The following is a 25195-nucleotide window of genomic DNA, read 5'->3' on the forward strand; positions in this document are numbered from 1 at the left end:
TGTTTATGTGGTGGATGGTGTATGAAACATACAGTAAAATAAATATTAACAGCATAATGCACTTCTGGTTTTATTGGGTAAGAAGGAAAATATAAATCATTTGTGATATATGTCAATGCTCGTATCCATAAGCGCTTGGAGAAGTTCCAGGCAAAGTTAAGAGAATTCTAACAATGTTATCCACAAGCTGATCATTGAGGTTATTCATTCATTCATTTCTCTTCTTGCTTTCTAGTTTATAAAGAAGGAAAGAGGTCTTAATGACTTTAAACATAATGAGTGGTAGTGGCAGAATCTAAATCTAGTGTAGGTTATGTATATGTAATTACTATCTAAAATTTAGCAGTCTTTTAGCTGTGTGTAAAATGCACGTCTCAGAAGAATTCTTGGTGTCTTGTGGTTTTCTGACATAACCCTTTTTTTCCCATTGCTTAAAAGAAAAATGATACTGAACCATTGGAACTGTTTGAGATTGCTGTTAAGGAGCTCACATTCGCCCAGCTGCAGTTACTTCAGGTATTGTATGAAACTGGACAAAGAGGCAGGCTTTTTAATTTGTTTTAGAAATCTGGTGTTGATTCTAATTTAACATTTCTTTCCCACTCGCTTCAAAGGCACTAACAATATAAAGTCTATAAACATAAGTGAACTGAGTCAGCAATCAGTTACAACAGCAGCATAAAAGTGCCACAATGTAAAGGTTATACAAACAGCAGCAGCTTACTTCAAATGCCAGAGAAGAAAATTTTATTTGACCTTCTGAAAACCTGAATGCACTGGGTCTGTCATCTCCTTCTTAAAGGAAGCTCTACAATGTTAGACAAAGCTTGTCATCTGTATGAGAAAACTAAGGGGCTCAACAGACGGGCAGAAAGGAGCAGCGAGATGCCGCCCCTTTCTGCCCCAGAAGCACACCACGGCAGCCACACAGCACGGCCTGTGCATGGCAGAAAAAGAAGCCCTGAAAAGGGGCTTCTTTTTGCACCACAGAACTGGCACCATTGTTGTGCTCGTGCACCATGATGATGCCACTCATGCGCCACACCGTTTGGATGTGGCACACAAGGCACATTATTGGCGCTCACGCCAAGATGGCACCCGGACAGCGTGGTAGGGCTCAACGCTCCGCTCTCCTGAGCCCTAATTTCAGCCCCAGGCCAGCGCATAGCACCAGTCTATACTGGGCCTAAGAAAACATTATAGTCTACCCTTTCCCGTGAAATGGAAACCTTAATGAAAGATCAAAACAGCTGCCAGTGTAGGCTTGTTTTAGCTACAATAATATTGAGGTTCATCAAGTGTCACTCTCAGCAGTTTTGGACATATGTTTTCCATTAGATATTAACTGTTAACTTAATTGAAAAAATGTAACAAATTTGGCCATAAAATTTCATTATAAAAAGATAAAGTGTATATGTAGAGCTTTTTAAAATAGTCTACTTGGTTTTCGTTCACAGAGAGAATAAATGCCATCAGTTCTGTTATGATGTGGCTGTGTGCTGCTTACTCGCTTGCCACTAGTAAATTAGAACTAGAATTATATTTGTTACCAGTAGGAGCACAGAACACTTTAACTCCAAATTCCTGTTCACAGGGACTCAAAAAGTCCAAGAACTTATGATACTGTGTACTGTACTGCATAACAAATGGTCGACTTAATTACCCAAAGCACTGTTCAGAATTTCATTAATCCTTGGGAGAAGTATTTGAATTGCTTTCAGATGATTGGATTTTCTTTGTTAATTAAGCCCTGGTTTGTTGTAATTTCAGAGCTAGCCATTTCAGAATGTTATAGGGTCCAGGTAATCAGAAAAGTAAGGATTGGGACAGACCAGCAGGAAGGGACAGCTTGAACCCCCCCCCCCCCCCCGGCCAAAGAAGCCTTGGGACGGACTGCAGCAAATATGCCGTGGTCCTGAAGACACCCTCCACTACCAGCCCAAAATAGGAGTGGAAGAGATCTCTTATTCGGGTTGGTTTTGAGCCACCTTAGGCAGCCCCCACACAACATCCAGGTGCTCTAGCAGCATGCCCCCGGAGCATCTTGAAGCTACCCCTGTGTAGCTGACTGAGTGGTTTCTTGGAGTATAAATGCTGCATTCCCCAAACCACCCAGAAGCCGGCATTTATGGTTGCTCTGTTCCGGCCCTAACTCTAAGCGTCCCATATCATAGACCTACCTACAGATCAAGATTGAACAAACAATTCTTATAGACAGCTCATTGCTTTATTTTGAGAACAGTGTGCAATCACTGTTCAGAAATAAATAAGCTGTTTTTGAAATAGCTTGCTACTTCCTAACAGAGCATATATTCATTTCATTCCTTTTTTAAATTTTATTTTGATAGCTGGCCCATGTGACTGCATTAAAATCAAAAGATAGTCAAGGTATGTAGAATTCTTTAAAATCCTTTTTGCTTTAATCTTTTGTACTTTGAGTCAGTTAATGAACTTTCTCATTAATAGTTGAATACGTCATAGTGGTTGTACCATAGAGTATCTTTTAATGCTGCTTAATTTGCAAGAGTTTGTGTAGAAATGTATTGCACAACAACTCTAAAATATATTAAAATGAAATAGTTGACCTGATAAGCTTCACTGGAGTCAGTTCTACTGCTAAGCTCTCATTGCATTGCCACTGAAGTCTTAAGTCTCAAGATGGCAAGTTACATTTTGCTACTGAAAAAATGCTCCTGAGTTGGCAATTATTTCGAAGGCCATTTGGAATTAGAATTGCAATAGAAGACCATTTAGAATAAGAGTTACCGTGGTAATTAAGTTTGGCCCCTGGTCATTAAAACTTCAGGCGCTTATTAGTACAAGCAATTTTATCTCATGCTCCAGAAAGGGAAGGACGGAATCAGAGCAAAAAGAGTTGGGCAGAATTAATCTCTCTCTCTTGGCACCAGGCAGCTATTGGAAGCACTGTGTGTGAGTTTTCTTTCCGTCATCAATTAACTGCTTCCTTGGGAGTGAGGCAGGGTAGAGGTAGGATAGAATCAGTCCATCAGGTCATGATTCCATGGCATATATGAATTACCACTGTTCAGTTAGAAATCATGAAGTTTTCCATCACAGTATATGCCTTTTGTCTAAGACTTCTTTTCAAGGCATTTTTTAATATAAATTTCATTGCAGAATCATTTAAAGAAGACGAAAATGTTCCTTCTGATATGCAACCATTCCCTTCTCTACAAAACGTAAGTAATCAGTCTAGGGCAGCCTGCCTATACCAAATCAGGGAACAAATTTGCCATATGAGCAAGTCACCACCATCACAGTGAGCAGCAGCACAATTGGTTAAAAACACTGCATTTTTTTTATCTCCCCAGCCGCATCTGAAATTCCCACTGAATTATATTCATGCTTCCTCCTCTCATTACTAGTACGATGCCTAAACATAAAAGAAGCAGCCAGAAGCAGCTTCTCTTACTGTTGTTGGAAATACTGCCCACGTTGTCCCCAATGGCGGCATGTGCCTGTGGCTACATGCCACCATTAGGGAGAGTCCCTGTTCTCCCCAGTGGTGGTGCATGCACATGGCCACACCGCCATTGAGGACAACAAGGGCTTACCTGAAGTCCCCTTGTCCCGAATGGCTGTGCAGCCACATGCACACACTGCCATTGGGGACAATGAGACTTGAGATCCCACAGATTTTAGAATTCTCAAGGGAGTCCAGAATGGATCACCCATGAATACCAAGGTCCTACTGTAGTCAAAGATTTCAACCAAGCACTGCGTTTCTTTCCTTATTGTTTTCTTTACAGTTTTGTATGTGAGCTAGTGTAGCATGGAGGGTACTGGTGGTAAATATCTCTGGATATAGGCTATTAAGTTTATTTTTTCCTTTAGTAGCCCTTCCTACTTTTAGTAGGGGCAAATGTTCCTCTAGTAAATGCTGATTGCCATTAAAATGTGTTCCATTGACAGCCTACCTAGTTTCTGGATATCTTTGCCTACGAATCTGTTTCTTGGGTTTGTTAATGTATTCTGCTAGTGTGACAGAGATGGAAACCCAGAATGCACTGTATAAATATGAGTAATGTCATAACTAAAAATAACATGTTCTGGGCTGTTAATGTAGCTATCCTTTGCAATAGACATTTGTTGGCCATTGGAAATCTTGAAAGGCTGTTCCTGTAGCTTGAGGAGAACCATTTTGTTTCAAAATCTAGAAAATATTGATGTCACTCCTAAATACAGCGAGCACAATTTTTTCCTGGATATTAGTGGTAAATGTTGCCAGTAATTTTTGGTAACATGAATTATGCTTTTTTACACAGGTACTAGAATGTATTCCTGAAAATGTTGGGTTTAATATAGAAATCAAATGGATCTGTCAGCAGAGGGTAAGAAAGTGTGGCTTATAAAGTGAATTCGAAGATAACGGTTTTTTAAAATAGAAGCATTCTATTTAAAATAGATGCAGGATTATTTGTGTGCCTTGTTTTGGCAGGATGGTATATGGGATGGCAACCTTTCAACCTACTTTGACATGAACCTCTTCTTGGACATAATTTTGAAAACTGTTCTGCTTAAGGCTGGAAGCAGGAGGATTATATTTTCTTCATTTGATGCAGATATATGCACAATGTGAGCAAATGGAAATACTTTTCAATATAATTTTGGAGAGACATATTTTTAAACTGGAGAATATAGATTGTATTCAAAGTAATCTCATGTGGGAAAGGCTCATACCTAACCAAGACAATGAATAGAAATAGATTATGTTAAATTTAACATTTTGTTATTGCTGTGCAGCTCATTAGTAACATCATGATACAGGCTCCTTAAAGCTCTAAAGGACTGGACAGTGACAGAAACTTATTTGTTGTGATGTTGTGAAATGTAACAACTGTGTTTGCACATTGTAATAAGCTAAAGTGCAGTTTATTGAAATTTGGCTTGTGAAGCAGAATCCTGCATTTACAGTAGTGGTTTGTTAACTATCCAGAAATCGCAGGCTAACCCCATGTTTTCTTGTGGGCTTGTGAACTGTGGCTTGTTCTCCTACTGCTTACCCCACTCTAAAACAGAAGATAACAAAAGGAATGAAGAAGGCAATTTGATAACTTGCCATGCCATTGATGGTTAAGCAACAAAACATGGTTAACAAAATTACTTGCTTATGTGTCCTTTAATTAAATAAACAAAAACAGCCACAGTCCATTAAAATTAGGAAGAAGCATGCTTGCAAGCAGAGCTTCTTGTTACACTCCCACCTCTGCAGATACGCTGCCTTGAGTTCATATATTGGGAGAATGGCGGAATATAAGATGATGATGATGATGATGATGATACTACTGGTAAAGAACCAAGAGCTGTACATCTAAAGGCTGAACTAATGTGTGTCAGTAATAAAATTATTTGCAAATTGTCATGGTTTGTGTCCTGTCTACTATAATCTTTTTGCCTAAACACTAGTAACTGTCAAATTGGTCTTTCATGGAGATGAAAAGTTGTGAGGGAAGGGGAGAGCAGATGACATAACACTATTTCACTTTTCTGAGAAAATAAATGTAACATTAATGTCCATAAACAATTTGACTCTATTCATAAGCATTTTCATACAGCTGGCATGATGCTGTTGAAACTACTTTTAAATTTGCAAGTAAATTGTTGTGTATTCATAGTAGGAGAATGTGGAAGATGTTTTTTCCCTGTCAAATTATGACTTAGTTGCAATTTTCTTGCAGGGTCAGGCAAAAACAAAATAAATACCCCATCTTGTTTCTGACTCAAGGAAAAACTGAAATTTACCCAGAACTGATGGATCTCAGGTGTCGTACCACAGCTATAGCTACAAGTTTTGCACTATTTGAAAATCTGCTGGTAAGTTGTTGCTTGTGGGCTAGCTTCATCAGCCGAAACCCAATACCATTCAGGCAATTGAATTGGGACCAGTACCAGGAGGTCAGTCAGGTTTGATGCCAACAGAGCATACTGCCCCGCCACCCAAACACTATAGACAGCACAGAGGCCAATGAGAGTCATCCCAAGGGAGAAAAGGAAGTCTTCCAAAGACTTAAAACTTAGGTTGATAAGAATTTTAGTGATTCTCAATACCAGTGGTGGAAATGGCAATAAAGACAGAAGGGAGGAGGAAGAAAAAACCTAAGTGCATTCTGCAGGGATGACTGAATGTTTAGATCATCTTCAGCATTAGTCCTTTGTTTCTGATAATCATTGAGATCACAAAGTATAGAATGTGTTCTGGCATCCAATGCTGAAGATCAACCTATAGATATAGAGACATCTAAGGCTTCCTCAGGGCTTCATTCCCAGCAGCTGTTTTTAGAGCATGTGCTCCCAGTTCATGCTTGGTATGCTACAAAAGAAATTGGTTACATTGCCACCCACTCTAAAGGAGTGGCACCTACATAGGGAAGATGAATACTTGTTCACAGACTAGATCCAGATACTATTCTCCAACATCTTTGCTCATTTCTCCCTATCTAGATATTCTTCATGGAACCTACATGGAGGAGTTCATAGGGTGTATTACACTAGGTTGCTAAATTGTATCTTGTCTGTTTAGGCCAGAAATGGGCAACTGGGAGGTTACAAAGCTGCAGTAGCCTCCCTAGGTACCTTTGGATGGCCACATCTTTTCCTTTTCTGCAATGGCACCCTGGTTGTTGGATTCCTCCCTTCTGGAAGCCTGATTGGTGCCAGTGTTGGAAACTTGGGTTTTATCTAGGCTTTACATATTTTATAGTTATATTATACAGTTATGTTTTAACTTGGTTTTAACTGAGAAACAATTTAATATATTTTTAATCTTTTTAGACTTGTAATTATTGTTTTACATTTTTTAAAAATCACTTTTTGCCCTCCAAATGCCCTTTGGGGCATATGTGGACATTCTCATAATGTTTTGGGGTCTTCCGGGCCCCCTGAAGGACATTTTGGAGCAAAGAAAATGTTTTGACTGTTAGGTGGTTCTGAAGGGCTACAAAAACAGCTCAGGGGCCCACCCCTAATTTACACTCCCTATTCTGACTTTTTCATGGAGACAAATACTCTGACCAGACATTTCTTGGTAGCTAAGTTGTCTCTTCTTTTTCACATGTCATAGAACATAATGCTACCAAACATTCTATAGAACCGATCATTGGCAGTGGAGACCATGTCTTACTCTGGATGTTGGGAGGGCTCTTACATATACTGACCGAACTGTAACCTTTCACAAGTTCCTTTGTTTACTATGTGCTACAGAGGCATGTAGGTGAATGGTCCTTATCTCTCAGCAGTGTCTGGCAAAGTGGGTAGTTGCCAATTTTCTCTGACCAGGAATAGTTGAAGAGCATTTTACTACAGCCACAGTTCTATTCACAGTACAGTTGGCTCTCTTCTGCAGGCTTGCCAACCAGCAATTGGAGCATCTCTGGGTGGCTCCATCCCATCCTCCCCAATGGCGGAGGGTGCATGTGACCATGGCAAAATGGTCACACGTGTTCGGCCACCATTAGAAACAATGGAACTTGAGGCTCTGCGGATTTTGGTATCTGCAGGTTGGTGGTGGTCTGGAACCGAACTCCCATGGATACAAAGAGCTGATTGTGTTTCTAAAAGAAATACCCATTCCAGATGTGTTCCATGTGGCTGCAGTCATCCATTTTTTTTGCATATACACGAGGTTCCATACTGATGCATCTTTTTGCACAACATTGCTGCATTCTGTCCTGATTGACATTCGCTCATCCTTCTGTTCAAATTGAGCTCTACAACTTTCCATATACTGTATGTGAGTTACACACAGACCACAAAGAGCTGGTTTCTTACCTGTAACTGGTTCCTTAATTGTTCATTTGTGAACTCACACAGTTCTTCTGCCTTCTCTCTTGAGTGTAACATGGATAGATTGGTATAAAACAGTGACACAAACATGAGGTAAAACAGAATGACATGCAACATAAGGATGTTGAAGCTGCTGATAAAAGATAATGGATCCATTATAGAAGTTTCCAAATACTCTGCTGAAGCGTCAGGGGAAAGTCCTGTGTGTGAATTGACAGGTGACCACTCAAAGAAACCTTTTAGCTTTATCAGTTTCTTTATTACAAGTGCATTGTAACCTGGTAGAAATGGCTATAGGACATATTAAGTATGACCACATGCTAGTTTGGAAGATTGAGTTTTGCATTCATTAACATCTCAGCTACATTTGGTTAATATACTTATTGTTTTATATTTCTTTTTCAGGGAATTAATGCACATACTGAAGAACTGCTAAACAATCCATCATTCATTGAAGATGCTGTATCTAAAGGTTTAGTTGTCTTTTGCTGGGGTGATCATGCAAATGAGCCAGAGAACAGGAAGATATTGAGAGAATGGGGAGTTCATGGTCTGATATATGACAGGTATTATTGTATTTCAGTTATTTTATACATTTTCTAGGAAGCAATTAATTGTGTTCAGATTCAAGTCATATCTTGAATCCTTTTAGTGGTAGTAGTAATTCTGTGTCAAAAATTTCCCTTGACAACAATACGCATGGTCAATTTGCATTTTTTTTTCATTTTTTTAAAAAAATGAAGGAGTCATATGCAAATAACAACTTTGATATATTTATGGTCTTACTGGTGACACATACCTTCAATGCATTGTTTTTATGGGCTGGATCCATAGATCTGCTGAGACAAAGGAGATGGGTGGAAAACTGACTTCACTGATAGCGGGTGCTTTTTCTTGGCTTTCTTCCATTTCCCTCTTTCTACCCATTCCCCTGGGCAACAGCCCTGCCCTATTCTGCAGATCCTCATGCCACTCAGGAACATTTTCAAGGGCCGCTGAAGGCTTATGAGCTGATTGGGAAAAGGCAGTTTCTATTTGCACCTTTTCACATGAAGATCTCTAAATTAAAGTTGTTCTATCTGGGGAACATGCCATCTTTTCTCCTGTTGGGAAAAGTACCAATTATTGTAACTTGAATAGTTTGTATTTATTTTTTTCATTTACTTTTATTCAGTTAATTTGCCCCTTCTACAAAGTTTTCAGGTGGGCTTGTTCCCCAACTGATATCTTTCTTTTTAATCTGTGTTTCCCAGTTGTTGTATTTGGGTTGTACAAAATACAGTCTGAAAACACATGCATTTTCTTAAACACTCCCAGCTGAGCTACATTAAAAATAAAACCAAACTCTGATTGCTGCTGTGCAAAAATTATATTGGTTCATATGGACATAATGCTGTGTGATTGTTAAAGCCTGGAGCGTTTGGTATTGTTGGTAGAAATGCAGGGCAAAAAATAAACCATGATTCAGTAATTTGAAAAAAACACATATACATTTATTCCTCTCTTGTCTTGCAGGGATATGTTTTGGCAAAGGTGGGCCAGTGTTCAGGACACTGATAAGATATTTATTTACTGAACCTTTGGCTTGCCTTTCCATTGAAAAATAGTGTTCAAGGCAGCTAACAATATCACATGCAGTGCAAATTGTAATCAAAACATAAAAAGATAATCAAAACAGACTTTGGGGCCTGTTCTTTTCTTGCTGGGAAAAGGAAAAGGGATTTGATTAGTATTGCAGTTTGGTTAGATAAACTGCAGCCCCTTCGGTAGATATATTGATAGCAAATTTCCAGTCTCTGAGGCAAGCAGTGGAGAGCCAGGCCACAGTGGTGATCATAAAAATGCCTCCTGAATTTTGAGCACTGACCGTTACTTTGGAGTTAGGTGGACCAGAAGAAAGGAGGTAATTATGGATGATGAGTATGTGGTCTTCCAGATGTTACTGGATTGATAAAGCTGACTGTGGCTGAGGGAAGTTTCAGTTCTGCAACATCTAGGAAGCCTTATTTCTCTCCTGAGGCTAAAAAACATCTGTAAGATGTGAGTGACCTAAACTAAGGAAATGAGGTCTCTGGCCCTCAAGATATTGTTCCAACTCCAATTTGTCAGAGTCAAAATAGCCAACAGACTGAAATGTAGGTTGGGACGGGCCAGCAGCATCTGGAGAGAAATAAGTTTCTCATTCCTGTCCTTGACCAAAAATAAATCAGCAATCACTTCTTCAACAGGGTGAACTAGTTACTGAACAAGTAACTAGTTTAGTCCCTGCTGAATGGATTACTCTTCTTCTATCTTCACCAGATCCTCAGTTTCCAAATGATGACAGGTTTGTAACTGCTTCCTAGAATGCCTTTTTAAAAAGCACGTAAGCAATCCACAGTGGAGTCATAATGCTTTCTTCCCACTCAGCTTTTTATAATAACTTTTGATATTTTGCAATGCTTTTGATGTGGAAGCAAAATAAGCACTATTTTATTTGGGCTGTTCATATAGCTAAAATAATAAAATGATATAGCATGGCATGGAGATAGTAGGTAATGTCTTTACTTTGTTTGAATGCATGTACTCTGAAAGTTGGATAGTGGTATAAAGTTGGATAGCGGTAATGCCTAACAGGACTCTGAGATCCCAGAAGTGTTGTCAGTCTGTAACTTCTTTGATCTGTTGCCTCAGAACTTGATGACATACTAGTTGCAGGGTGCCTTACTTCTAAAGTAAGTAGTTCTAAAGTAAGTTCAGTGCATTTGAACATAAAAGAATTTTTCAGGTTAAGATTATTTGCCTTTTAACTATGCCAATACTTAGAGAGAAATTTAAGTATTGGCATTCAATTTTTTTGACAGTACAGTACTTTAAAATGTTTTGCTTTGCTTTAGATTGGCTTAACATTAATGAAATACTTTTCTTTATATGCTTTATATAGGATTTATGACTGGATGCCTGAACAACCAAATATATTCCAGACAGAGCAGCTAGAACGGCTGAAGAAGGAGGTACCAGAGCTGAAAAGCTGTATTTGTCCCACTGTTAGCCACTTCAGTAGTTTAGGTCTGTGTAAGTGTAATAGTAGTAGCCCCATTATACCAAGAAAGTCAGAAAGTACAAACAGTTAGTTTCTACTGGTCTCTTAAGTTATAACAAATGCTGTTGATGTCTGTGTTCACTTGTTTCCACTGAACAATGCTAGTAATGCCTCACTGTTCTCACATCCAAATGAAGCAATAACACCTGGTCCACTGTAGCCTATTCCAAGTCATTGCTAGATTGTCAAGCACAGCTGAAATGCTTGGTCAGTTGTAATTGCTCTGCCCTTGTCTGTATCTCTTGTATATTCGGAACTGACTACTTTCAGATGGAATCTGTGTACTGTAACATATGCACCTAGTTTCTGAGCAATCTGAAATGCAACAGTTGCCTATATTGCTAGGATGTAAATTGCCAAATATCACTGTTTAATTGATTAGGCTCCAATGCTAGTGGAGAAAACTGTACTGTATAAAATCATATTTAGTCCGATGAAAAGGTACCTCAAGTGCATGCATTTGCATTGGCACATGCATCTGTACAAACATGTGCCAGCATTATTGCAATGTTGCAATTAGTCTCTTTTTTAAAAAAAAATCTTGTTGCTGTCAGGCTGCTGGTGTGTTTATTTTGCCAGATACAGTGATGAATGGTGTGATCTCTGTTTAGCAACCTACAGGTGAATAGCACCCCTTCTCTTCCTTTTTTAGTATCTGCATTTTGCTGAAGCTCAGAATGTTGTAAATCAGTATAAGCCAAATTGCCAGTGTCTGACTATAAATTGAAAAATGGTATCATTGTTCTTAAATGTTAAATGAACAGATGCACAATACAAATGCCAGAAAATGCTAAGCATGATGCTCTGGATGTCTAGCAGTCCTTGTTCCCTTGTGGTGCTATATGGTGCAAGGGTGGTAAGGACTGCATAAAAATGCTTCAGTTTTTGCTGAAAAATCACAGGCCTCTGTGTGTAGATAGCTAAATGAGATTTTGTCATTTCATTCTTTATTTCAAGCCACTAGCGGGTGCATTTAGAAAAGAAAGCTCAACTTAATTTTCAGAATGTAATAGAATCTCCCTCTGTGTTCACTGTGTATAAATTATTAAGAAATTATGATAAGCGTATTTTTTCACATACTGTACTTATGTTTGCATGTTATTACCCATACCTCTCTACCATAGCAGGTAATGAGACTTAATTACCTGTAAATTTTTACTGAAGTGTTAAATGCAAAATAAAAATGAAAAAAATATATTTATTTTTTTCTTGCTATGGCAAATCAACAATTGGAACAATAGCATGTATGATATGAATCTTGTCACTGCTGTATAAAGCTGATTCTATGAAAGTTCAATAAATGCAAGTATGTACATGGCTTTTGATCTGTACTACTGAGTTGTTTGGGGGAACATGGTTTGCTTCCTGTTGTTTGTACTGAAATTCCTCTTGTCCTCCACAAACAGCACAGTCTTGGGGTCTCTGGGAACTGTCTTATTTTAAAAATAAAATCCATTTTGTATCTAAATTCAGTTTATCTCTGTGTTTAATGTCTCTATAATGATGTAAGTCTGTATTCAAGCGAGCACATGGAAGGAAAAGGGGAAAGAGATATCCACACCACCGATGGGGCACATGCAGCCTTGGTGTAGTACATGCAGCTCCACAGCCACATTTTTGTGGCTCTTCATGCTCCCCAATTTTCCCAAAGAATCCCCCCCCCCCACACACACACCATTATCAAATTTCAGCAGCATGATCTGTTGGACAAGTGATTTGCCACCACACAATGAGCTGACTGTCTCTCTATTTTCCACCCACCTCCATGTGGAGGGATGGTGGAAGAAAAGCCCCACTCTCAGGAATGATATGGATAAGGTAAAGACAACAACAGCACTTCCCTCTCTAGATGGAATGGGAAGGGAGGATGATGGGGAATACCACAAGTAGTTGAGGATGCCTCAGTTTTGATTCAGGTACAAGGATGATTCTCAGCACTGCACTAAGAGAAAGCAAAGCCCCTTCAACTCAAATGGGAGGGAGGATGCAGTGGTGAGAGAGGCTTTGCTTTCCCTTCTTCTTTACTGGGGGTATGTAGTTTGCTATTCTGCTACTAATGCTGTACCTAGGAGGTGAGGTTAGAACAAGGAGGAGGAGAGCCCTAGCTAGATGCTATAATTCTGGCAAAGTACCCTTTGAATCAGAATTCTTTTTGTCTTGTTTTTCTCCATAGGATCAATGGGAGGTGAGTGTAAACGTCTTTTACGTGGGAGAGGGACCTCCAGTTTTACCATACCACCATCTCGTCCTCCCCCTTGCTCAGGTAGTGGGCTAGAATATGATGACATGCAGGACTTTTAAATGCACTGCAAACCTCATGGACTTACCTACCTGTGAAAGTGCCCCACACGGCAGATGTTCACCCCTGACTGAGATCAAGTGTTCAACTGAATTTGAGGATCAAAAAACTTAGATTTGGGATTAATTTCCAATTTAAAAATCAATGGTTTAGTTGTCATCCCCTATATCTTTGAAGAAAAGGAACAAATCCTTGGACATTAAATAAATCAAATTCATGGCATTCGCCTTTTTGTCTTTATGTTCTCTTTTAGTGCTTTCACTCTAAACGCTACAGTCTCTAGGAAGGCAGATGCAGTTATTTGCCACTTTATGCATAGAACCATTTGATTAAGCAGGGTGCTTCTCCATCACCCACACAATCGTTTTTAAGATATGCTATTGTTTATTTTATAACTATTACCTGTATTGGACCCAGTTAAATCTGCTGAAATCAGTGGGATTTATGTTAATAAGGCCTATTGATTTATATAGGCGGGGTACAGACCGCCAAAACGAAGCGCCAGGGAGGCACTTCTCTTTGCTGCACAGCAGCGCCGCAGTAACCAGATTGTGCAACACTGCTGTGCAGCAAAAAAAGAACAAGTAAAAACCGCCTCCTTTTTGCTGCACAGCTGCGCTGCAACAAACCTGCAAAGATGCCCTGTCATAGCTGTGCGCGCCATGTGGGTGGTGCTGCACAGCTACGACACCCTCGTTATGTGTGAGGGTTGCCAGGTATGTGGGCACTCCCACCAGGCAACCCTTGCATGTAATGAGAGCACTGCAAAGGCTTGTCTGTTGAGGGCCATATGCATGTAAGATCACTAAATCTAGATTCAGACCAATCATCTTGTCAATAGATCTACTTTTTATTGCCCTGATACTACAGATGTGGAAGAATTTGTCCAAAAATTAGTAGGTGTGTGGTAAATTTCAGTGGGCACATTTTGGTTCATAACTTGAACTAATCCTCAAAGTGCACCAATTTATTTAATCATGCTACCCAATTTAGCCAAGCATCAATTCATACAATTGTGTGAAACCTTCACTAAAGGATTAGTGCATGAGCTTCTTTGAGGATTACCTAATTTATCTTTGGAATCATAGCTGGCTACTGAAAGTTGGGGGTACTGTGTCTGAACCCTCGAAGATTCTTTATTACCAGGCTTAAAATGGCATGAGGGGTGTGGTAGCAACCCTTGTAGGCAATTCACTGTACTACACTGAATCATACAGTATTGCAGCCTATTTCTGTCTCCCCCCCCCCCAACAAAAAAATTGCATTAACAAGTGACATGATATTACTTTCAGCATGCTGCAATATGTAGTTCATGAGGGGAAGGGAGGAGGTGAAATGTGGCCTCCACACCCCACGGAGATGCTCACTCCTGCTTTAAAGTATGCATGTAGAATCTGAGGCGGGTTATAGACCGCTGCTTTGAGGCGGTCTGCCGCTGCCGCCGTTTTCTCCGTAAGGGAGCCGTCGCAGCCACACCGCGCGGCTTCCTTGCGGAGCAAAAAAGAAGCTCCAAAATGGAGCTTCTTTCTGCGGCACCCTAATGACGTTGCGAGGCGCCACTGGCACACTCGCGACGTCATTAGCGCCGCGACACGTTCAGACGCACAGCATCCGATATGTAAAGATGGCACCGGCCGTGTGGAACGGCCGGCGCCATATTGTACGGACTGAGTCCGTATTAGAGCCAGGGGCGTCTAGAAGAGACGCCCCTTTTTTAAAATGGGATGTCCTGCGGACGTCGCAAGTGCCGGTCTGTAACCGACCTGAGTTTGGATTTGGGATGTTGCTGCAGAGGTTAATCTAATCCTATCATTTAAGAAAAATGAGGATCTCAATTAAGATCATCTAGCTCGAAATCCTGCTCTCAAGTAGAACTTTATACAGTATATGCAAATATACTGGATGGTTTTCAGCCACATAAAATTGGAAAGAGACCACAAAAAAACAGATTGACGTGTTCTATAAACAGATTGAAAATAGGGAGGAAAGAAAAACAACATGCAAGAGCAGTCTACTGAGTAAATTTCATGATGCAGTACCTGTCTGGGCGGGGCAAGAAAGTTTTATGAACTGTTGCTAATGAAAATTTTCAGATTCCCAAGTCATAAGTTAAATAATAATAATAATAATAATAATAATAATAATAATAATAATAATACAATAATTTATTTCTATCCCGCCTCTCCAACAGGATTGAGGCAGTTTACAATAACAATAATAAAATTCATATAATTTAAAAATCAAACCCCATTACCCCCTCCCTCCTAAAATAACAACATAATTCCCACATAACAATAATAAATTACCATGTAAATAATTAAAACAATCAGAGGTAGTGAGACGGGCATCATGGGGTATTCTGAATGATGGTCCATATCAGCAGGTGACCAAATGAATTACTCAGCGAAAGCCTGTCAGAAGAGATCCATCTTGACAGCCTTCTTAAAGCTGTCAAGGTTGGTAATGTTTCGGATCTCTTCCAACAGGCAATTACATAATTTAGGAGCAGCAGATGAAAAGGCCCTCTGGGTAACTGCTGCCAGCCTGGCCGTCATTGGCTGCAGTAAATTTTTCCTAGAGGACCTAAGTGCATGGGGTGGGTTATATGGAGGAAGGTGATCCTGCAAATAGGTTGGACCCAGGCCTTGAAGGGTTTTAAAGGTCATCACCAACACCTTGTACTGTACCCAGAAACTAATAAGCAGCCAGTGAATAGATTTTAAAATAGGTGTTATATGGTCACCTCTAGCTGTCCTGGTGACTAGTCTGGCCGCTGTGTTTTGAACTGGTTGAACTGAAGTCCAAAACACCTGGAAGACTAAAGTTTGGGAATCACAATTTCAAACGGTTTCATCTTCAGTTTGATGGCTCCTGAAATACTGTCTTTTCCCCAGAATTCAGAAAGCAAGATTGCAGATATTGTCTCCTGTGGTCTATCTAGAGACGACTGCAGTAACTTTGAAACTACCTTAAACTATTTTTTTATCTTCAATTTACATTCCAAAACAGTGGGTTTCAATATTGTATCCAATATTGCAGTCTTTAGACTGCAACTTTCATTGTCTGTGCTGGTTTGAGATTCTATGAAGTGAAGTCCAATAACATGAGAACTGAAAGTTAGAAACTACTGTTCTAAAACATGCAACTCTTCCCATACTCCAGTATATGAAAATAAGCACTTAATAGGGGGATGCTAATTGGAACAGAATGTCCCATAATTCAGATTAAGCTACTTTAGTGGTAAATGGAAGCCATCCAAATCCATTTTTAATTCATTTCTTAAAAGGCATTTGCTCCTTCTAAATGTTTGCTCTGCTTTAAAGGTCACTCAGTGCTATGCTGGCAAAATACCAGTCTCTCCCTAGTGCGTTGGAAGTGAAATGCTTCAAAAGGTTTCTTCAAGATCTACACAGTGTTGAAAATCTACATCAGGCAACTGATCTCTAAGATACTGAAATGCCCAGCTGATGTACTGCAATCCCCACCATCCTTGAACATTGGCCATGCTAGCTGGGTTGAATAACAGTCCAACAAGTTATATGGGGACACATGTTCCCTACTCCAGTATTTAGGATAACGTCTTTTTGAAGTACAGGAAGCTCTAAGATAATCCCAAATGTGCCCTATAACTGCCCTTTCCCCAGAATACCTTGCAATTTTCATGTGGAGATGCAGGAAGAGTTCCAAGAATGCAGCATCTAGGGGGAAACTTCCAAAGGAAGAGGTAAAATTGAAAGAAAAAAAATCCTGGGACTTACAGTTTTCTATTTAATTGCATAATTTGCTTTATTTACTGTATAGTTGTATACTTTATGACTTGGGGAAAGAGTTGCTGAACGAGAGGTGAGAAAGTGTTCTGATAACCAAGCAAAAGCTGTGCAGAAAATCTGTTAAACCTAAAAGAGAGCCTAGGACAGCCACGGTGAACCCATGGCACTCATGCCAGTGCCAGCATATGGAGCCCTCTGTGAGCATGTGAGCCTCCTGCTGCCGGTGAGAGGAAACAGAAGGAAGAGGAGGAGGAAGAGGAAGCAGCGGTGGCAGCCCCATGCCTCAAGGATCCCTCTGCTACTGGTGAGAGGAGGGAGGGGAAGAGAAGGAGGGAGAAGAGGCAGGAGGAAGAGGAAGCGGCGGCAGTGTGGCATTTCATCAGGGGGATTGCTATTGCTAGCCTGAGGCTGAGAGAGTGTGCCTTGTCGTTCCTGGCGACCGTAACATGAAACTATCATGGGGTTTTCTTGGCAAGTTTCATCAGAGGGGGTTTTGCTATTGCTAGCCTGAGGCTGAGAGTGTGCTTTGGGTTCCCCCCAAAATTCCCACGCCCGGATGTCCCATAGTCCCCCTCCCTCAAGCACCGGGTGATACCCAGGGTGGGAATGCCACTGAGTTTGGACCCTTCGGTCTCTAAAAGGTTCGCCATCACTGGCCTAGGCCTATCATCCTCATTCAAGCAATTGTCTGCTGTTGCCTCATCTAAGACCACTCTAAAGCTTACGGGGCATCAGCTATCCTAGGTATCTTAGGCTGCCATCTCAAATAGGTATAAAGCAATTTCCAATACATCAGGGTTTCACATCACATCTGGACAGAAGAGTGTACAGTGGGCCCTCCACATTTGCTGGAGTTAGGAGTGCAGGACCCCCATAAAAGTGGAAAACACACGAATAAAAACTTTTTTTTTTAACTTGAGAGAACAACTCTTTACAAATCTTTAGACCCTCCAGTATAACTCTATGGACAACATGTGCGCTGGAAGTTGCTCAGTGAATTGTGCTGGAGGACATACAAATGTGTAGAGAAGTGTTCTATAGGAATGAATCTCTAGATTTTCCATCATGACTATATGGTTGACCTCCAGCAGAATCATGCTGGAGGATCTAGAGATTCCTAGAGAGAACATATTAATCAAATCCATGAATAATCAAATCTGCAAGCTGCACATGTGGAGGGCTGACTGTACCTCCTTAACATGTGCAAAGCCACATCCCAATGACTGTAAAAATAACTAAAAAGTTACAGGAGGAATGAAGATATCACTCATTAATGTATAACCATTAATGTACTTTCATTTGGGGGAAAGGGAATTAATTAGTTCCACATTTCACTCCTCAGCAAACTAATGCATGTAAAGTCCAAATTCATCAGAGGGGGTTTTTGCTATTGCTAGCAGCATTTTATTCTGGCTCCTTGCCACCAACCCCTCCAGAGCTTAGAATCCATGTGAATTTTTTTATCCTATTTCTGCAGCTAAGAATAGTTTATAGAACTCGAATGTTACAGGTAGTTGGGTTTTATTTTTTATCAAAGGAGCAGCTGCAACAGAGAGGAGGGCCAAATGTTCTCATCTAAACACTGAACCTTGTAGCAAATATCTAAGGAACATTTCAAGCAATGTGAGCTAGCTGAAGCATTCCTTTATCAGCAGGCAACAGGGCAACCAGCTGTGACCTTCTACCATTAAACATAACCTTTGGATTCAAATATTTTGTTCTTCTGTTTTGTTCTTCCCTAAATGTCTGCAGACTATCTCTACTCTTGCTAGCTTTAAATCCAAATTAAAGACTTTCTTGTTCTCTGAAGCATTTGGAACTGAATTTTAATATTGTTTTATGATTTAGATTGATTATATGTATTACCTGTTTTTATAGTTTTCTATTTAATTGCATTATTTGCTTATTTACTGTATAGCTTTATACTTTATGACTTTTAGATTGTACATCATTGGCAGGTTTTAATGTTGAATTGATGATAAAGCGCCATGTAAATTTATGGTGCTATATAAATTATTATTATTATTATTATTATTATTATTATTATTATTATTATTCTGACCTGGAATGAAATGTTATTGTTTGTTTGTTTGTTTGTTTTAAGTATTAATACTACCAATGGTGGAAAAGTGAGGAAGACTTGATGGTATCTCTAGTAACAACAACAAAAAGAATACGATGAAAGTGGGAAAATGTGTGTGTGTGTGTGTGTGTGCGCGAGTGCGCACATGCGCATGCCTTCAAGTTGCCTCTCAACTTATGGCAACCTCATTAATTTCATAGTCTTTTCTTAATCAAGGATTACTCACAGGTGGTTCTGCCAGTTCCTTCCTATGAAACATGTCAAAGAATAAACAAACCCCTTTCCTTTGGTCTAGACTCTAACTTATTCGACTCTCAAAGTGGGGGGAACTTCATGGGAGGTTTGGCTAGACATTTTGACCTGGTTTGTAAAAGGCTTCCAGAAATCACCTTGTTCAAGTTGACTAAAACTTCTAATTTTAGTGTTACTTGATGAAAGGTGGCTTCTTGTTCATGCTTCTCCCACTGTTGAGGGTGTATCTGCACTGCATCATTATGGCAGTTTAATACCAGCTTAACTATCACAGCTCCATCCTATGGAATCATGGGATTTGTAATTTCACAAAGTATTTAGAATTCTCCACAGTAGTTCAGGGAGGTTGATTACAGCAGAATTAACAGAGAAGTCTACACTCCTTGTTACATCTTTAAATACAAATCCTGAACTGTAGATATATGTCCTTTCATTTGGAAGTCTTGTTATATGGGATAAAGGTACAAAAAGGACCCACATGCAGCCTGCCGACCCCATTAACCTACACCTGCATTTTGGTGGAATTGTCTGATGCCTTTCTCCAAACACCAATTTTATTGGAAGCAAGACTTATGTTTGATATACATAAGTTTAAGGTCTTTCGTAGCAGTGGCATGTCAGCTACAGAATGATTTTTGAGAAGGTATTAATGGTACCGATGCTATTGTCTTTTAGGCACCAAAGAAAATATTTTTTATTTATTTATTCAGGTATTTAAAATATTTTTGAACATTTTAAATATTTTTAAATCTCTCATTTGAATCTTTCCCTGATGCTTTGTGTTGTTTTGTGTTTGCTGTTGTTATTTTACTAAAACAGGTTGAGTCTAGGACAAGGAACTGTTCATAAGAGCTTTTGGAAAGATACAGCAACACTGACACTCAGTGGCCATTTCTGGGAATCAAACCACTAAAAGTGAGCAGGGATGTCAGTTGATCTGGTTATGTTCCCATGATTTATTGAAAATACCCATCCTCCTGCTCTTGCATTTTCATATGTGCTAGGAACGTCTGGCTCCTACAAAAGACAGGCTTATTTCCTAGCACTATCACCGACAAAATGTCTTTCCATTCAATTCTTGTTTGCACACTGCTCATCTTTTCCAGTTAGTTTTTATCAGAATGGAAATGATAGATTATTACAAATGAACGTGGCCTTATGTAGAAAGCTTTGTTTCCCAAGCATTTACACAGTTAGTATTGCCCACATTTACCCAGTTAGTATTGCCCCATAAAGACACTTTTCCTGTCTGGCTGGTTCATTGCAGCTTTTGGGACTGTAAATGAATTTGTGCTGGACATCTTTCTGTGGGTATTTTGGGACAGCAGAAGAAGCAGATTAATATGTTTCACCATTCATATCTTCTAAATGCGGATGTTTGTCACTTTCTCTACAAACAAATTGCAAGGTAAATAAAGTGAGAGGGCTAGCAGCAAAATGATGTGGGAAAGACCACCCTCCAATACTTTAGCCTTGATCTGGATGAGGCTCTTGTGGCTGTTATTTGAAAACATCTTAAAGAGAAGCTGTTTAAAGAGGGTCGAGTAACGGTGGCCCTCCAGATATTTTCAGACTGCAATAATTTATCAGAATTGTCTAAGGTGAGACGGGTGAATAGGATTTGTAAGCCAAGAACATCTGGAGGGCCACAATTGCCTAGTTCAGGTTTAGAGAACGCACAGATCACAAAATTAAACCTGAAATGGCATTTATAACCTCTCAAACAAAACTGTATCAGCTAAAGGAAACCCTGGAAACTAGCTAGTTACAAGTCAGGTCCAGTGTGTCATGTTCTGGCCTTCAGCTGCTCACCACACAACAAGGCACAGCATAGCATCCCAGGTACACTGCCGTTGTCACAATGGATGCTGATGACAATGACCAAGAGCAGGAGGCTGTGCCAATTGTAACTAAGACCCAGAAGCGGGTCAAAGCCTCTCATTCTTTCCTCAGGAGACTCTTTGGCTAAGGGGAGGGAGCAAACTGACCCTGGCCACACAAGGTGGAGAGAAATTCCATTCATGCACCTCTAGTTCAGGTTTAGATTGGCCTATATTTTTGTGAGACTTGAAAAAAAGAAAGAAAGAAAGAAAGAAAGAAAGGTATTATTAAAATATACCAATGTTTAGCAGTTGAATCTTCAATATAAGCAAAGGACTTTAAATCCTTTTTCCTCCCACAATCTCACAGATCCAAAATTGTGCCCCCCAAAACGGAGAGGAAGTAAATAATTTCATTGTTCTAACATAAACGGCAATTGAACCGCATCACAGTACAAGCGGAGATCCATACTCATCTATGGAGAAATAATATTCCCTGTACATAGAAAATGAGCATGTCAAGAAGGTAAGGATTGAAATAATTTATTTCATTTATATCCAACCTTTTATCCTGGTACTGAATCCAAGGCTGCCTGCAACAAAGAATTTAGGGGTACCACGGTCTGAAGTGGAAGGTTCCTTTCCCTCATTTTCTTTGTGCTCCTTCTAGTCTGCTCTCCTGCTGCCATATAAAGAAATTACCTTGCTGTCATGGGGTACTACTGATGGTGAGCTGCATCCACCACTTTCCTGCTGTGGCTGAGAAATGGCAGGTAAACATCTTCAGAACCCACTAGGCCTCAAATGCCTTGCTCAGTGGAATCCCTCAGAAGCCATTTTTTGTGGGGTGGCCACATGGAGGCTGACTATTTGGTGTGTTTGTCTCAGCTGGAGAGCAATTCTGGAGAGGTGATGATGGAGAGGGATCTTGGTAGGATCTCCTCCTCATCATGCTGCTCTGTCTGTGGATAACAAAATCCATAGATGTTCATTAAATATGACATAGCAAAATGGTGTCTCTTATAAAGAATGGAAAATCACGGTTTGATATTTGAAATTTATGCTTTTTTTGAACATTTTCAAACCGTGGATGCTTGAATCCATGTATAAAGAATCTGTGTATAAGGGCCAACTGTATAACCTAAATCTCTTCCACCAAACACCACATGTATCTTTGAGTACATATACCTCTTGCCCTGCATAGGGAATGATAGATACCAGAGCAGAGTTTGCTTTTTCCCCGGACTGCTACTTTTCCTTGTGAGGGATTCCCTTGGCCAAAGGTAAACTTAGTTGTTGTGTGCCTTCAAGTCATTTCCAACTTATCACAATCTTTAGGTGACCCTATGGCTGTGATGGTGAACCTATGGCATGTGTGCCCACTCTGGCACATGAAGCCATTTCTGAAGGCACGCGAAGGACAGGAGGATGCAGGAAGAATAGGAACAGGTGGGGTGAAGAGTATTGCCCTCCCATGCCTTTAACTGTCTCCAGGGAAGTTCCATCCCTGGAAGTCCTGCTTCCAGAAGATGGAAGTACCACCCCCAGAAGTCCCATCCCCTTCCCCCAGAAGTCCTGCCTTCTCGCACTGGGTAACATAAGATGCAGGAACACCTTTGAATTTGGGCAGTCTCTAAATGGTTCGCCATCATTGTCCTAGGGATTTTATAGGGACTGAGACAATGTGATTCATCCAATATCAGGTTTCTACGGCTCAGTGAGGATTCAAACTCTGGCCTCCAGAGTCATAAAAGATTATCAGATGGGGGGTGGGATGTCTTTGTCCTGTCCTTTTCCTGTCCTTATAGTGCGATTGCGAAAAGATTTTAATACAACGTTGTGCTTATCCTGTCAGTGTCCCACTGTTAAAATGTGATTGACCGTGACCACACAAAAGACTTTCACATGACATCATGCTTATCCTGTCATTGTCCTATCATTGAAGTGGAATTGTCTCATCCTTGCTTTTCATTTTGTGTTAATGGAAGGATGTGTTAACACCCTTCCACTTCATTGACAGTTTAATAACAGGATCAATGTGAATGTGTGAATCTCTTTCACACGATCGCTGTCACGGTCGGAATAAGGACAGGCTTCGCTCTGGTCATCTGATAATCTTCCAAGTCCCATGCTCAAACCACTACATCTTCCTCTTGGTCCACAACACTTTCCAAGAAAATGATGAGAGGGCGGAAGAGGTGCATTGTTGTTGTTTGCTGCCCTTGTCAACTCAGACTCATGGCAACCCTGTGGATGAGACCAGTGACATCACTGGGTGGGTGCACAGGTTGTGGCCTGCACCAGGTGACACTCCAGAGGAAGAGTGACACCCCATCAGGCCCTTCTGCTGCAGTTCCTGGTGGCTTTGTTGCCAACCTAGCTCTCTCCCTGGGAAGGGAGCTGAGGTGGTGGTGAGGGCATTGGAGGGGCAAGTGCACCCCTCGTGATTCTGTCGCTGGGCCACCTCTCTCTTTGGAGAAATATCTCATCCAGTGGTGTTACCAGGCTTGGTGACACTTGGTGTGGAGACTGCTGGGGAGGTGGCAGCAGTGGCCTACCCTCCCTTCATTTTGCCTTACTCAGCAGTGGTGATAGAGGCCAGCAGGTAAACATGGCAGCGGGAGAGGAGGGCAGGCCAGGCCAGGCCATGTTCCCTGCCCTTGGCCTTGGAAGGTTAGACTGGTTCAAATGCAGGATCATCCAGGGCATTTGGGATGATTTCACAATTGCTTTTCAGATGACGCTGTGCACAAACTGGTCAGAATCCAGACAGAAAGTGAGGTAAATCCAGGAATAAGCACTTCACAAAAATACTGTGTTTTCATGTCCAGTTCATTCACGAATTCATTCTCTTCATGTAATTACAGCAGTCTGAAAACCATGTCCCCAATTCTCCCTATTCCCAGATTTCCCAGGGTTTCTTGCTGTGCCAAGGAGAGGGAGGCAGCCTTGTTCTTAAAGGGATATGCACACACACACACACACTTCTTTCCCTCGTGTGGCTTGTCTCCTCTTCCTGCAGCCGCTAAGCCTTAAGTCTAAGGGAACAGCTAGTAGAAGGCAGAGAGAGAGAGAGAAAGAGAGAGAGAGAGAGAGAGAGAGAGAGGACATTTTGGAATTCCACCTGTAGAGGAGAGAGAAATGGAGACGATATGTCCTGGAAAAGGAGGCCATCTGGGAGTTTCAACCCTCGCTGGAATCAGGCAGGTTTATGGAGCAGCTACCTCCTCTTTCTCTCTAGTGTGTGTGTGTCCTCCCCGTTTCCCTTCCCTCTCTGGAGCATGTGTGGGTCCAGTCTATTTGAAGGAACGTCTCCTCCCATATAAATCCTTCCTGTACACTCCATTCCTCTGGGAATTTTTTTTTACAATCAAGAAAGACCAGACTGGTGGTGACCTCCCAGAGATTCTTCTCTGCCACCGCCCCAAAAACTTGGAATGACCTGCCAGAAGAGATTCGCCAATTATCCTCATTGGAGGCTTTCAAAAAGGCGACAAAGACCCTTCTCTTCCAGCAGGCCTTCCCAGATTGATCATGTCCAGAACTGATTGAATCCACCCTCCTCACCACTTTCTCATTCATGGATTGTGCAGTAATATTGATGTACTGTTATATGTATATTAACTTTGTTTTATTGTTTAATTTTAAACTGGGAGGGAGGGCTAGGCTAGAGTTTTGTGGGTTTGTCTTATCATTGTGTATTGTATAATCATGTTGTTACCCGCCTCGACTCCCAAAATGGAAGAGGCAGGATATAAATAAATATTTCATTCATTCATTCATTCATGTGTGTGTATGCAGTTGTGGAAATGACAGTTTGGAGAATGCGCAAAAAAGTTATTTCCAAGCTAGCAACGAGGATTTGTCCTCATCTGTCTGAAACCCAAATTTGCTTTCGACCCACTTTCTTGCCTACGTAATGTGCTTTTAACTCCTTGTTGTGCGCTGTCTGTGATAAGCATTAGCAAATTGGCTTGCTTTCCCCGGATGCCAACTTTAACCATTTTCGGGATGAAAGCACATAGGTCCTCATGTGACAAAATCCTGGGTCACTCTGACTTCAAGTGGTAGAAGTTGTGTGCAAAA

General features: G+C 40.6%; 1 protein-coding gene across 4 annotated transcripts in view; it reads left to right on the plus strand.

The window, feature by feature from the left end:
* GPCPD1 (glycerophosphocholine phosphodiesterase 1) overlaps positions 1-12353 on the plus strand; it is a 46846-nt gene extending 34493 nt beyond the window's left edge. For 3 of the 4 annotated variants that reach the window (XM_042448505.1, XM_042448498.1, XM_042448491.1), the window contains 8 exons: positions 439-516; positions 2349-2388; positions 3139-3200; positions 4287-4352; positions 4460-4596; positions 5700-5835; positions 8209-8369; positions 10727-12353. In XM_042448505.1, coding sequence (XP_042304439.1) covers positions 439-516; positions 2349-2388; positions 3139-3200; positions 4287-4352; positions 4460-4596; positions 5700-5835; positions 8209-8369; positions 10727-10916 — 870 coding nt within the window. In that variant the 3' untranslated portion in view covers positions 10917-12353. Of the gene's footprint in view, positions 1-438; positions 517-2348; positions 2389-3138; positions 3201-4286; positions 4353-4459; positions 4597-5699; positions 5836-8208; positions 8370-10104; positions 10130-10726 lie in introns of all 4 variants that reach the window. The other variant, XM_042448513.1, reaches the window with a different exon arrangement.
* The last annotated feature ends 12842 nt before the right edge of the window (positions 12354-25195 follow it).

The sequence above is a fragment of the Sceloporus undulatus genome, chromosome 1, assembly GCF_019175285.1.
Source record: "Sceloporus undulatus isolate JIND9_A2432 ecotype Alabama chromosome 1, SceUnd_v1.1, whole genome shotgun sequence".
NCBI lineage: Eukaryota > Metazoa > Chordata > Lepidosauria > Squamata > Phrynosomatidae > Sceloporus > Sceloporus undulatus.